The sequence below is a fragment of the Alligator mississippiensis genome, chromosome 12, assembly GCF_030867095.1.
Source record: "Alligator mississippiensis isolate rAllMis1 chromosome 12, rAllMis1, whole genome shotgun sequence".
Taxonomy (NCBI): domain Eukaryota; kingdom Metazoa; phylum Chordata; order Crocodylia; family Alligatoridae; genus Alligator; species Alligator mississippiensis.
This window is the reverse complement of record NC_081835.1, coordinates 60,496,520-60,511,956: the sequence shown is the minus strand read 5'-3', so window position 1 is coordinate 60,511,956 and position 15,437 is coordinate 60,496,520. Positions and strand designations below refer to the sequence as shown.

General features: G+C 44.1%; 1 protein-coding gene across 3 annotated transcripts in view; it reads left to right on the top strand.

Annotated features, from left to right (window-relative positions):
• AK8 (adenylate kinase 8) overlaps nucleotides 1-14,536 on the top strand; it is an 86,619-nt gene extending 72,083 nt beyond the window's left edge. For all 3 annotated transcript variants that reach the window (XM_006259983.4, XM_019475619.1, XM_019475618.2), the window contains 2 exons: nucleotides 11,221-11,301; nucleotides 13,863-14,536. In XM_006259983.4, the coding sequence (XP_006260045.1) occupies nucleotides 11,221-11,301; nucleotides 13,863-14,097 (316 nt within the window). In that variant the 3' untranslated portion in view covers nucleotides 14,098-14,536. The remainder of the gene's footprint in view (nucleotides 1-11,220; nucleotides 11,302-13,862) is intronic.
• Nucleotides 14,537-15,437: the final 901 nt, after the last annotated feature.

Below are 15,437 nucleotides of genomic sequence, written 5' to 3'. Positions count from 1 at the left end.
ATGGTTGGGTTGTCGGTGACTGAACTGGCATCCCCACCTGGGCTAGCCTGGGTGAGGAGGGTGGTTGGATGCACAGCAGGACTAAAAACAAGACCTGTCAAAGGGCGGATGAGCTCCCTGTAAGCCAACAGCCATCTGTACCTGGAGAGGAGATGGGTGTCAGCAGGTCACTTTGCCGAAAGAATCACCAATGATGCAATAGCACCTAAGGTGCCCCAGAGGTTGCACCGGCCGTGGGACTGACTTGATTAAGTCTAAAAGAAACCCAAACTGATGTAACATGCGGAGATGTCCAGAAGAAGGTGGAGATTTCTGCGCTCTTTAAACTTGCCCTTTAAGCTCCCTTTAAACTTGCCTTTGAGTTTAGCTCTATATCTATTTCCCACTCTGCAAGTTATTATTTATATATATATTGCAGTAGAGCTCAGAAACCCTAATGGGTTTTCCCATGGCAGAGGCATGATCCAGCCCATTCTGCTTTCTGATAGGAGTGTTATAAAAATAATTTAGGATGTTTATAGACGTGCCCCGGGGGAGTTGGGGGGGGGGGGGCATTTTAATTAGTGCAGCTCCTAGAGCCGTGCTAATTAAAAGTGCCGGGAGCGTCACGTGTATCAGCATCGCCATGCTTAAAAATGGCAGCAGGGCGCTTTGAACTAAAGCTCATCGAATGAGTTTTACTTTAAAGCACCCTGCCGTCGTTTTTCAGTGCGGGGATACTGATGCACGTGACTCTGGAGCGTGGTAATTACCAGTGGACATGATTAATCGAGTCTGTAATCAGTGCATTGGAGCAGCGTCCCTGCATGTGTATAGGAGCCCTTAGTTAGTGTGTTTACAGCACTCTGAAAAGCCCAGACTAAGGCATAAAGTAAAAAATTAGCCCACTGATCCACCAGGTAAATGCTAATATATCTCATCAGAGAACAGTTGAAGCTAGATGTTAAATTTTTGCTTCTGTCTTACCTGGCTTGTTATTTATGCCATCACCTAGTGCCAGTGATTCCCAGGCTTAGGCACCAAGGTGATGTGCATGTGTGAGGTTCCAGGATGACTTGGAAAGGGGCCGTGTGATGCTGGGTCTATGCATTGAGTTGTGTTTGAGTTCCTGGACTTGTCACTGATTTGTACATGATTTTTTAGCTGTCTGCTCACCTGTAACATTTAATTCCTACAGTAATAAATGCATTTTGTATGTGCCTAGTGCTTTTGGTTTGTTAGATGAAGGCGTCTGCTGGAATAGCCTACTCGATTGGGTGTTAATAGTTTTGGTAGGCCTGTTTCATCAAATCCAGTGGCCTGTCAGCTAGGGGGGAATATGCTTTGTAAAACAGCGGAGATGGTAAATTCCCCCACTCCTTGCGTAATAAACTGAAGTTGTTGGTATGAATTGCTAGCACGACTCAGCAGCTCTCTAAATTAGACATTGAGCATTCTCCCAGATGGGAAATCAGCCTCCTTCATCTCTCATGTATTTCAGAATACAGAACCATGTAAGCTAAAACATGATGTATTATCCCTGATAACCATAGCAATTCAGCTTCTTCCTGCTAGGCCTTTTTTATTTTATTTTATTTAAAAAAAAAAAGGCATCAAGTGTTTAGTTTACTAATATTTTCTCCATGGTGAAGTCAGCATAGAAAATTAGTGTCCAAAAAGTTGTAAAACAAAAGACTATCGTATGTTGCGCCTTTTAATCATGTAATTGCTGAGTGACACTTAACTCTGAGGCTTTAAGTTACTCCTTTGTCAGCCAGCCTTCCCCTTCTGCCCTTCTCATTCCCCCGCCCTCCCCAAAGCAACCTGCTTTTGCGGAGTAGTGCTTTAACTACACTGAAGTTTGGCTGGGCTTCTACATATTACAGCAGCGACACGAAAGCAAACAATTGAAGTATTTGAGAACAATGAAATATGCATGGCTATCTGTGACAGCCCTATAAAGCAGAGCAATTAGCCGCGTAATCCGAGAAAGCCAAGGCGACCGGCAGCCCACGGTTCCCTATTAGTTAAATGCTTTTTGTACGTCCTCATCCCATCAAATCAACTAACACTTCCTTTAATTGGTTCATGAATTATACAGCTCTGCCGCATTATAATTTAATCACCAGTAAACATTCCTGGGGCCCACTGTAAAGTGTATAGCGCTCATTAATTCCTTAATTTCAGCAGATGGAAGGGGAGATCGGATGAACGGTGGCAGTACAGAGCGCCTTGGGCAATGGAAGAAGGAAAAAAAGGTGGGGGGCCGTTTAGGTTTTTTAAGGGCTGTCAGAAACTCAATCTGTGAGCTGTCAGCAGCTTGGACCCGTTCCCCCCCCTCCGCCTTCTCCTGCCTTCACCCCACCTACTGCTGAAAGTGACTGACGGATTCATATGGAGGCTTGTCAACCCGTCTTTAAACATCAAGCCAGCGGGTAAACCGAGCCCAATGTAAATTAATTCTTGTCTTACGGGCCCCCCTTTCTCTGTCCCCATGAATATTTCATGGCGGGCAGCATAAATATTAATTCTAATAGCTCTGCACAGTGGTTATTATTTCTGTTTTATGACAAATATTCATAAAATATTCAGGACCCTTTTTTAGAACATTTACACACTTGATTGTGAAATTTTCCAGCTTCCTGGGGACACAGTAAACATATTGGGGTTCTCTTGATGGACTTTTTTCTCTCTTAATTAATACTACTCCATATTAATATTTAATCAGATTTAGTTTTCTTTTCCCCAGAAGTGAACCCTATTAGATTTGAGGATATATTTGACAGTATTTAAACAGGGAATTTTTATTCCCTATTATGAAATTGGTTTCCTTTGACACATATATAAGATGACACATTAGAATCCATTCTTTCATTCCCCCTACCCCCCAAACAGCACACTTTTTGGTGTCATTTCTTTTATTTATTTTATATTATAACCGAATATCCTACCAAGAACACAAAATATTGTTTATATCATTTTGGGGAAAACATTAATGTAATATTTCATTGTAGTAACAAGGATTACACACCATTTTTGATAAATTTGATAGTTTGCTTAAAAGGAAACCCAGAATGGCTCTTTGTTGTTAGGAACAGCAGGTACTAATGAAAAGGCTGCAAACAGGTAACAAGGACATCAGTTCTGATACAAGTTTGCCGGTCCTTAGTCCTAAACGTCCCACGCGGCTCACAATTTTGCTCGACAGAACCTAATTATTGGAGGGGAGCGGTATAAGCTTCTGAGGAGCCCAGAGTACACTTTGGGGAATGGATTCAGTTTCTTGACCTCAGGCCTTGGGGTAGAGGAGGCTTTAGACTATCTTGAAACAAGGTTTGATTAAGCGTACAGACAGCGGAAACTGTGCCAGCTCCGCATTACTCTAAAGCAGCTCCTGCTGCCATCTTACTCTGTGATTCATAAAGCACCACTGGAATGAACTCCAGGGGGAATGCAAAGATGCTGGAATAACAGCTGAGAGTAAGAGGGAGGCAAAGAATAAAAATGAGGGGAAAAAAATGTAAAGCCGCTTGGAATGGAGATACTGATGCATCCAAGCCCCTGATTAGGTGTACAAGGGGTTAAAGCTGAGTTCTCAAAAGAAGCTTTAAAAATGCATTGAAGCCCCCAGAATGGGAACACTTGCTCTGTGTGTGCACGCGCTTTTCAGCATGCTTATATAACATTTGCAAAGCAGATAATTCTTCAGACCATTTTTGTATTGAGTAGCTTTCCCTGATAAAATAAAGGGGACCAGATTCTCAGCCGGTGTAAATCTGTACAGCTCTGTTGACGTCCCTGGCATGACACTGATTTTATACCTGCTGAAGATGCAGCTCAGTGTGCCACAAAATAAGCAGGCACTGATAATTACCTTGCAAAGCCACATCAGTTCTCAGCATGGAGGAGATGGTCTTGGTGACCAGCAGAATGGGGTGGGATGGTATGGGAGGCTGCTGGTACTTTGGCTGCCTGTGTGGCTGGAGTTGGAGTGTATCTCAGTAGAGATGCTCTGGGTGTATGGGAGTGAGAGCCATCTGACTAGGTCCTGGACCTACGTTAGTGGCTCATTGATAGAGTAGGATGCCTGTAAACCAGAAAGAAAGCTGTTCATTTTGCTCTCTTGGACAGAGGCCAGTTTCAGAAAATTAGGGCCCCATCTAGCTGCCTTTTGTAGCTACTTGACAAAAATGCACGTTTAAAGAGAATGGTACAGTGTCTGGAAACAGCTGGACATCAAATGAAGTATTACAGAAGTTCATTGATAGAACTCTTTGGGCTAATTAGCGTAAACTGCATTGGCGAACTCATACAAAGCATTTTACTTTGTGGTTAAAACCAGTAGGGTAAAATTGTTTCCTGTAAAGCATGTTTTATCAGAGGATCTCCAAGCATTTCAAAGACACGAGAGAATTAAGCCACACAACATTCCTCTTACGGCAGCAAGGGATAAATAGAAGCAGCTTCAGCCATCGCTAAGACCAATGTAGCAGCAATATTTGGGGCAGGAAGTAAAGAAGAATAGAGTCTGGTCAGTGGTACAACCACATTGAAACGTTTATGAGGTGGGTCCCAGCGGCGGCAATACCTGGAGCTTATACCCACACTGAGGGGGGCTTAAACAAGATAGAAAAAAAAAGTGGGGGTTGCATCTGTGCAGCCGGTTGAACTTTCAGAGGGAATTATAGGGATGTAGCTTGTCAATGCAAAACCGAAATGTGCCCAAGATACTGGAGCGAGCACTTAGATGATTGAGAAATGGCATGTAACCTTCAGTGACCACCGTTGGTCTGGGGCTGTTTCGGGGTATGTCTGTGTAGCTAAGGAGCATGCATTCTTGAGAGCTGACTAGCCCAAGTTAGCTAGCTCAGGTTAAAATAGCAGAGGGTTTTAACTGAGGTTTGCAGCTTGAGTGCAGCCCCAGGCTTCCCTGCAGGCTTTAATTTGAGCTGCTCACCTGAGTTGCCTTGTCTCCACTGCTATTTTAACCAGAGTTAGGTAACTCAGGAGAACCAAGCCGAGTTAAAAAGCTTTTTCTTTTTTTGTTTCTTGTCCAGTGTAGACATGCCCTTATGTCTAAACCCTCTGCTGCCCCAACCAGGCTCTGCTTTGGCTGGTTAGACCTGACCTAATCCAGCATGGGGTGATATGATCAGGGGCTTTTCCTAGGATTGCTCCACACAACCTATTTTTGTAAAGAGCTTTTTCTGAAACCTTTTTAAACTAGAGCATTTGGGTTGCTTCTGACCACAGGCCATGCAACTTAGCCAACCCCAGCAGTGCTGATGGAGGGAGGTGTAAAATACATCACCCGGCACCACCTGAGCCCACAATACCCCAGGGCTTTCCCGCTGCTTCGTAAAAACTGAGGTGTTGTCTTCTTTGCCCACCAGGGCTCTCTTTTGTGGGCCAAAGGGAGGAGATTTCATTTGTGCCAGTGGTCACATAGGCGCTCCACAGGGTGAAGAGGGGGCTGCTTTGTCAGAGCTGCTGCATCAGTACACTCTCAGCTGCCTCACCTGCTTTTCAGCTAGCGCTGCCTCTTATCTCAGTAAATAGAACTGTGGCCACTGCACAGCTGGAACCAAGTCCTCTGGGCAGAGTTCCTGTCCGCTGGGGATTCTGCCATAGCTCAAGACAATGTAAGCTGCTGGGGAATTCAGTCTGCTGTACTTGTATCTACTTATCCCATTAGATGCATTGCGCCTTGTCAATGGCTCCACTTTCCAACTTCCCAACACTGATTTTGACAATCTCTATTTGTCTGTCTGCCTTGGAAAAGTTGGTAAGGGGTTTTTTTTTGTGTTTTTTTTTCCCCTGCCCCAGATTCAGCTGGGGGGCATTTAAAGTTCTGACAGCAAAGTTTGCCGTAACTTTAAGATCACACAGGAATTTGATCTCCGCATCCTTCTCTTTAAAGCAGACTGATGTGGTGCGTTGTAAACTGCCAGGAGCGCTTGCTAATTTAGTAGTTAATGACAGTCATAGAGAGTGTTTTTCTTGCCCCTGGAGAGGTTTTAGACACAGCTGGGGTAGATTTGCCACTATCAATTATGCACAGTTTTAAACAAGAAATGGCCAGCAGGGGCCTCTTTTTTTTATGGAGTGCAGACCGCGCAGAATGGGAATACGGCAGCTGGTACCTGAGTGCAAAAGGGAAGATATATAGGACTTAAAAAAAAAAAAAAGGAGAAAAAGATGAATCGCCTGCTATTTTTAAAGTTGCAGTTTCAACTTAAAAGTTAAAATGCTGCATTAAAAGTGGCAAAGAATTGTGAAAAACCCAAGCTTTCTAACTTCACTGCAAACTTGGTCCAAACCCAAGGTTGCTACAAGAACACCAGTGGTCTCCTGTCTTTGGTCCTCACTTGCCTATAATTGGGCCCTGGGGAGAAGGAATTCTGCCTCTGAGATTTCCATCTGCAATCTGTTTTATTTCTTAAATAATAAAAAGTTACTCATTTATTTAGATTTCTTTTAAGGATGCAGATCAACACATTCCTTGATGATAATTAAACAAGGAGAGCCAGAGTCTGGGCTCAGCTACAGCAGAATAAATTTGGAGTAACTCCATTCAAGTCGATAGAAATGAGACGGTTACCTGATTTTCATTTCTCATGAGGAGAATATCCACAAATGCAACCGCTAAGCCTCTACAGTATACTCATGCCTAAAGCCGAAAGGAACTGGAGGCAAGGAGACCTAAGAACATTAGATGCTGCTCAAAATGTTTTACCACAATTGCTTAAGAGTCCTTGAAAATAAGGAAGTGTCCAGACCAATAATTGGGGCCAGTATCCATATCAAGAGATGAGCAAAGGATTAACTGTGACTTCTTTAAAAGCAGCCGGTACCTTTTCCTTCTGAAGAGAAGTGTTAGATGTCATCTCTAAACATGGACCCATTGCTTTCCCAGTTGTCTGCACTAACCAAGAGGAGCACTGATCTGACTTGTAGGCTGTGACATACAGCATCTCCGGCAGTTCAGTCACAATTCAAGTGCAGACTACTGTGTTTGTCGTGTCACTGGTCATGATTCTGCCACCACTAATATGGACAGGACAGCATCCTGCCTGACAGCCTTCAGAAGCCCAGTAAGTCTCATTAGCATTCAAGGACGGGCTGACCATCAAAACAGATAGACAACATACACAACAGTGTCTATATTCATAGACAGCAATGGCTACCATCCAACTTCTCAGACTGTGGAACTGAGCCTTGCTGCTGCATCCTGAAACTTTAATGGTCTAGGCTAGTTATGTGAGATGCAGAGGGAAGGAGGCAGGGTTCTTGCTTATCTCAGTTCTTTCCTACTAGCATTTTTGCTTAGGGTTTTATTGCTTGCGAGAGCTGGACTGACAGCACAGGAGCCTTACATCTTCTTTGTGCATAATAAGTCGATGGAACATGTACTTCCCCCATATTGTTCAGACAGTGTGTCTCAGCTTTGATCTGGAGGAACCACCGGTAGAGGAGGGAGAATAATACAGGCTCCATTGTGTTTCCACTCAGTCTTTGGCCTCTGACTTGGCAACCAGTGGGAGAGATTGGGACATTTGTCCAAAGAGGATTGTAGTGAGAGCATCTATCCAATTATATCATTTAACCCACCCCCGCCAAACTGTAAATGGAAGTTAGCAGTTTTGGTTGCTGCTGATTTGGGTCAGATTTGAATTGATGATAAAAAGGAGAAAGATCCTATATCCCACATCATTCAGCTCTTTTCTAATCTATGCCATAACCACTGTTCAGTATTTTTCAATGACACATATTGCATAATTAAACTAGCAGCTTGCCAGCTCTGAAACAGAAGCTGTACTAGATGCTAGTCTATCACTATAATGTATTATTCTTTGATATTAAGCTACTTATCCTTGCCTTCCTGCCTTCCAACCACAGTGGCGTCTCTTGCAAATTTCCCTTGATAGAAGATGCAGTGCATTGCAGCACACAGAGAGAGGCTGGGTTTTTAGGATGGTTTTATGGAGAAACATGTGTGTGAACAATTTGCATTCTTCAAGAGTAAGGAGCCAGGCTATAGGTGTGATCCACAGTTAACTGAGCTCTTCATTGACTTCAGTGAATGCTGGCTCAATCCCTGTGGACAGAGCAGTCTGTAGCTATGAATGATCCCATACAAAAATCTTCCAGCAATAACGTCTTGACAATCAGAGGGGCTAGTAAGCTGCCTCACCCAGAAGAAACTGATGTGTGGGTGGAGATTGGGAGTTGTTGCTCAGAAACAGTTATCTAAATTGAAAGAGAATCATTATGTGCTAAAGAGGTAGCTACAGAGCGGGTGCATCTACACCAGCATTTACTGCAGGCTAGACTAATTAGCTCCGCAGTAAATATCTCAACCTCTACATGTGTGGCCCTTTTAGGCCGGAGTAAGCTAGTAAACTCCACAGCAGGGTTGTACTTGTAAATAGAAGTACTATCTTGCCGCAGAATGTCTTACTCCACAGCAGTGCATGTGTAGATGCTGACCTGCATGGGCGACTGGTGCTGCCTTAGTCAGGGGGGTTACGTGCCCCACCAGTGACCAGTCAGCGACTGGGGGGGGGTGTCTCCCCATGCCCGATTGCGCCGATTGGGAGAGGGGCATTGGCTGGGAAGCACCTGTGGTGCTCTCAGAAGTGGCCGTGGAGCTCCCACTCCCCAGCTGGCACTCACAGGGGGGGCACCAGCACTCCTGCCTGCCCCCCCTGCCTGTCGCCTGAGCGGGGAGCATGGCCTGTCAGGGGGTGCACATGCACACGTCACCATTGCTGACCTAGCTGGCTGGGGCATGAGGGTGCTTCAGCTCGGGGGCACCCTCATGCCCCAGCCACCCCTCTGGAGCACGCTGAGCCAAGTTGGAGCAGCCCTGGGCTGGCAGGCTGACCTCCTGGGTCTCCTGCCAGCCAGGGCTGCTCCGACCCAGCTCAGCTTGCTGTAGTCCTGGGTGCATGCGTAAATGCAGTGCCCAGGAGCAATAAATGCCAGCACAACAAGCGCTGGAATATATCACGTGGCATTAATATGCACGTGCAGATGTGCCCAGTAGGTTGGTTTAAATAACCACTCCCCGTATTCCTCATGATGGGCTAAATTGTCCACTGAGTTGAACAACGAGATCGTATCCGTGCAAGAAACCACTCTGCAACTGGCAAAAGCGCTGTAATTAGAAGCATTTTAAATGCAGCCACTACTTATATTTTTCCTTTAATTCTATTTATTTATTTACTCGTTCCAACTGAATTCATTTCTCATGTATGATTTTAAGTGGCCAGCCCTGGAGCATGAAATCTTTGTCACCATGCACAGTATAGACGCTTCGCCGTGCCCTTGCTCTGGCAAGGCCATCAGCTTTGGAGGCTGGGATGTTATATGCTGTATTCTGCCATGTGTTGTTTTGGGGGGGAAAAACACATCTTAGCAGCGATGTCTAAGCAGAGTTTCCTATACCTTCCTCGCACGATTTTCTTTAATGGTGACACCAGGCTGGATAATAAGAAGCATCCTGTATGAAAAAGAAGGGAATCTCAGACAAGGCTTTCAGAGTTCATTTTGTTGGCAGCTTTTTAAGTGCAGGTTTTTAGGCTCTTCCGTTTCAAATCCCATAATATTTTTTGAGTTAGTAACTATGAATTACGACAAGCTTTCTTGATATGCCAGGTTATAATCCTTTAACGCTTTTGTTTATTTCAGAATATAATAGGGAGCTGTATCAATTATCATGGCTGTGTAACGGTTGTTCCTCTCTACTAGAATATTCATCTTGAGATACATCATCAGATGTTACCCGTTCTGACAATCACATTTTTTGTGCCATTGTTGGGCAACAGAAACAAAGAAAAACAAAATGTTAAGAGTGTAAGGGATAAAAGACTGTTGAAACTGTTGTTCTTTCCCTGTCTTTGGAATCTCCCAGATCTTGAATGTTTTATTCCTGGCTGTTATTTTGTTACCACAATGTGAATAGAAGTCATTATCTGTAAACATTTGAAGAGAGAGATGATTTTCATAACTTTAAGTCCTACAAAGGATTCTGGTAATCTGTTATGTGCATGCCAAGGTAAAGCTCATTCTTTCATCTGGTCTGATCCCACCCAGTCAGCGTAAAATATTCCTTTGGTGAATGTCTAAACATACGGTATCTTTTGAGAGAGTTAGACAAAAAATGAAAATGGTAGGACTGGCCTTGAAGGCAGTAGAAGGAGAAGTTGTGTGATAAATAAAGCCGTATTTTAAAGCCCACAGTCCTTTGTTTCTGGTAAAAATGTATTTCCACCAGTTTCAAAGAGAGGGTTTTTTTATTGTTCTTGTTCTTAAGACATTGTTAAATGTGACCTGTGTGAAAGATCTCGTTTTCTGTTGCATTTCAGTAAAGTTGGCGGAGTGTTGTACAGCCTAGCAGTTTACATCCGCTCTCCAGAAACTTAATTGTGAGAATTTCCTGCCTAACAGTTTGATCCTGAATATAAAATTAATAAACACTTTATGCTGAGGTTAATTAAGGAAAATAACTGAGACAGGGCAACTGTACATTGTTCTGGAGGAAGACAAAGGAGGGGAAGAGAAACCATACGTAAGATGGCCACTGGCACCTCTCACGAGGATAAACTATCTTCTAATGCTGTTATTCTGTAAGGAACGGGGAAAAGGTCGAGTCAGGGGGTGCTCATCATCCTGCTACACCAGTCTGTATTACAAAACAAGCTGGTTTCCTATCCCTGACAGTCCAGGGAAAGGCCAAGCATTGGAATGATCTTCCATCCGACTTGCAGAATATCTGTATAGTTGGCAGGGTAGGATCTGTATGGTTGGGAGGGTGTAATGAGCAGCATCTGAGAAACTTCAGGGGTAAAACTGACCATCAGACTGCACGTGAAGCAGGAAACCCCTGACTTTTGCTTTTGCGCACTGTGGAAATAAGGAATTGTCTCCTGATCTGTTAGACACTGATAGGATGTGAAGTGATGCACGAGACCTGCATCGCGCTGTTCTTATGAGCTTCCCATCCTGATGTGAGCGTCCTGAGTAAAAGGTGCAAGACCAGGATGCGGTGGGAAAAAAAGAGAAACTAACTCCTGTGCAGACACTCGTGCTTTTTGCTACTGACACCTGAGATGTTCGCAATAATTTCCTTGTCATTTTGCATGCATTCCTGTAGGGTAAGTATTGATTCATGTGCTGAAGGCTCCACTTGCTGATCTGAAGGTCTTAATGCCATTTGTTACTGGTTTTCTACAATAGGGTATTTTTCCTGAATCTCCCTTATGAATCTATCATGGAACGTCTGGCTCAGCGGAGGATTGATCCAGCCACGGGAGAAAGGTTAGTGCTAATGTCTCATGTTTGTCAATTTGTAAGGCTGTCAGCAAGATGAAAGCTTCTGATAGACTTCATAGAAGGCTAAGGAAAATCAAGAAGGCTGTGGTCTTGCATTGGGAATCCTGAAAAGTTGAGTTCAAATATTCATAGCCCTCAGGTACCAAGGCCCCATGCCAGAAGTTTCAGTTCTCAGAAAGGTGCAGTTTTAAATCCCTGATAGTGAGATCCGCAGCAGCAACTGGTCAGACTCTCACTGATCAGTTAAATTGGCTGACAAAATAATGCTAACGGAAGATGTCTGTAACCTAGTCTGCAATAAAAGGAGATGGCTTTTCCCTGCTCCTGAAGCTTGGAGGCTTTCCAACAGAGCGAGATGGAGATCTTGGTGCATTTTCCTTCCCCATTCTCCCTGATGGCTCAGTGTACTGGGAGGTATTCATGTATTTCTCTTAGTCAGTAGATCAGACTTCTGTTTGAACCACTGGAAATGTGAAATGTTGCACATATGACAGCTCTTCTTGCTGGCAGTCACTCCAGCGGGTTGGGTCAGTGGTGTTCACACTGCACTGACTGATCCACCCTACCTGTTGTGAGAGCAAAACAACAGCGATCTCTCTTCCTCACTTCCCACCAGAAGTGGCACTGTACTTGTGCCCTGTTTTTGCTATTGGCAAATCTAATTTGTGAGCAAGATTAACCCTCTCCTTATCCCTGGTCGCCATTAAAATAGTCCAGAGTCCTTGCCTCAGTGTGTCTTACTGAATCAGTACCAAATGCTGGGAATTTTTGGACTCCTAGTCCTCATCAGTTGAGGATATAAATATTCTATCCATGCCAAAGTGGTACACTATTATTCAGACATTTCACTCTGGATGCAACATTAATTTGCTATAACTGTTCTTTCTCCTTTTGTGCTAGTAATGAGGGATGCAGTTATTCAGAAGAAATTAATACCATGGAGCAAATCATTCCCACATCTTTGCATCTTTTATCATTAGGATTAGCTTGTACAGTATCTGCTCCAGTTAACACGCTTTCCATCTTCCAGAGTCTCGGTTTTATTCTCTCCAAATTCAGTGTGAATTGAATTGTTTCAGATGCTACATCTAATCCTAGCCATTATGCTAAAACTGTGTCACTGGATCCAGTGCCACACAGAGCGTGGACTAGCCTTCAGCTCTATTCTAAGCTACACTAAGGTAGGATGATGAACACGTAGTACCCACCACAGTTTCTTAGCCGGAGCTGTGTTGAAGTTCTCTATAGAGGAGGATTCTGCTTTTTGTTCTTGCTTCTCCATGTTTCCCACCATGTTGCATGAAAATCTTTTGCAAATCAGACTTGCTTTTGATGTGATCCAGTAAGAGAGATGAACTTTTTTTTTCATTAAAGCAAAAGAGATGATCAATCAGAAATAGCCTGATTCTGGCATCAAGTCTAAGTCCCTTTTTGCAAATTAGCTTGTATAATGTCCTTTCTAAGGTTGTTGCATGGTTTGCAAACATGGTCACAGCATGTTCTGGTCCTCACTGCCCCCACCAGCCAAACTCGGTTGCAGTGTTACCGCATGGGTTCAGGTGATAAACACCACTCTCTGGCTTGCTAAACGCTGCCACGTGGATGAAGAGAACTTTGCTAGTGGGACAGTAAAGCCAACCCCCGACCCTTTGGAAATCATAAATCCTAACTCTGTGACACCAGTGTGTAATCCTGGAAAACACAAATCTGATTTACCTTCATCTGTCATAGAAAAGCTGACAAGACATAACATGCTCTGCCTGGTATCCTACCCATGATAGAGGGCAGGAGTGGAGGATACTCTACACCAGCTGTATTCTGTACAACCCCTTTCAGTGTTTCATAATCTAGAAAACCTTTGGAAATCAAGAAGGGGAATAGCATGTTATCAGGAGAGAAGATGGGTCCAGGAGCCATTTGAAAAGCATCATGACTTTAATTAGTGATGTCTGTTCCTTCAAGAATCTCTCGGGCTGATCAGCTGTAAATGTGCTGTCAGCCAGCCTTGCAATTGCCTGGTCTCCTGGCAGCTAACTTCCCTCTGTGGCTCCGTGGAAGAGATGGGTGCAGAGGACCTGTGCAAGTGAGGGTTGGGGATAGAACAGGAGTCCAAGATTGGGATGTAGAAACTAGAACAATTGACTCTGGATCCGGCACTTGCAACAGTTGAAATTTGGGAAGCCCTTAAAGCTGTCAAAGGAATTCAGATTGCTTCTTGCAATCTGTAGAAAGGAGCAGTAGTTGCTGCAGTGTATACTTGCATGGCAGTTGCATTGCGCTGATCATACCCATTCACCATGTAGGACCTGGGTCGCTGCCAGAAAAACCTCTTATCTGTCAGGTATCCTTGGCAGTAACACCACCAAGTCACTTGTCCTGAATTTTCCCAATTTCTTTTTTTGGAACCCAGCATTTTGGCAAGTTACTGAGTTCCACCTGCAAGAAGAAAACACACAGATGAGCGAAAGCAAAGGATGTATTGGTAAGCTCTGTCGCTTCCCGGCTTGTCAATATAAACTGAAATGGGCTTTGTCTCTTATCTCTAGATACCACATTACATACAAACCAGCTCCCTCTCCAGACATCCAAGCCCGTCTCAGGCAGAACCCTAAAGACTTAGAAGGAAAGATTGAGATGCGTCTGGAAATCTATTACAGAGACATCAAGGACCTGGAAGAGTTTTATGAAAATGCCTTTTACATCAATGCTGACCAAGACCCTCATGTTGTCTTTGAGTATATAGAGAGCTGTATCATTAAACCCCTTCCACAGAAGTCCTGACCTAGAAAGAATGAGAGCTGTAGCTAAGCCAAGCTGATAAGCAGGCAAGTTGATGATTTTGGCCCCAGATTTGAGGATAATTAAATCATTGCAAAGGCTCACAATTAGTAGGAACTGTTTTTGTGAACTCTTTTAAGTGAAAGGTCTGTTTGGTTTTCAAGGTTCCTTGCAGGATTTTCAAGCCAGTTGTTAGAGCAGTAGGCTAGGGCAAGACATCTAGGACTCAAACTAGCTTTATCTAAGTGAAGTGAAGTGTAGAAAATAAAGTGACAGCATCTATGGCAAAATGTTTAGCTGGTTCAAGGCCTTTGTGGTTATGATCTCAGGCACTAAGTGGCACAGGTAAGGAAGTTTGTTATTTTTGGAAACATTTAACCCCTCCCCTCTTGTCCTTTGCCAATGTGGGGATTCAATAAAACGTGTGAAAACATTTAATGAACATTCAGTGCCATGTGTGAAAACTGCAGCGTTGTCTCAAGTACAGAGCGCACATGTAGCATGCATGTTTGGAATATTAAAACTGTTTCAAATGCACAGGTCTTGAGTCACGATCAGTGCCTCCAAAAGGCTGTGCAGCAACAGATGGGGGAATGAATACAAATCAGGAGAGGGGGGTTGCAATCGCACTGTTCTAGGCGTGACAAAACAGGTGGCCCTAGGCCTCCGAAAAGTTGGGTCCATAAAGGTCCCCTCAAGATAGCAACCCTGGCAGTTGTATCATAGGCAGGATACAGGCACTTTCATCCCCCTGTCAGTGAAGCATGTTCTAAGTTTAGATAATGCAGGGGTGAAAATACCTGGCATTGCAGCATGGTAAGTCCTAATAGAGCGACTAGGGCAGGCTTAGAAGAAAGGCCCAGAGCACATGGAAGTAAAACAGAAATGTCTGTTATCACAAAAAGTGGATTCCAGGTCCCTCCATTGCACAGCCAAGTGGAACAGGGGCCAGGCTGTAGAGACTGTTTGCTGGCACCCTCTGCCCTTGTGGGGCAAAAATCCAGGCTTCAGCAGCAGATTCTCCTGCCCCAGAGCCTGGCTGATTGAGCACCACACCTGTTACTGCCTTTAAATGAGTGCAGCTGGGTCAGCTGTAGCTTGGGAGCAGCCGGTGACCATGTGCTTGGGGCTGATACAAATGCTTTCTGGATCCAACCAGAGCTGCTACTTGAGGTAAGCGTGTCTTCACTAGAAGACATTTAAGATTTAGTTACTCTACACTGCTCTTTAACCGTGGAAATGTTGGGTCCAAGTTCCTTTGCCAAGTGTAGCAGCTGTCTGCAGACACTGAGAGAAAACAGGAAGAGACTCCTTTAGTTGCCGGTTTTTCTGCTTGGGTGGGT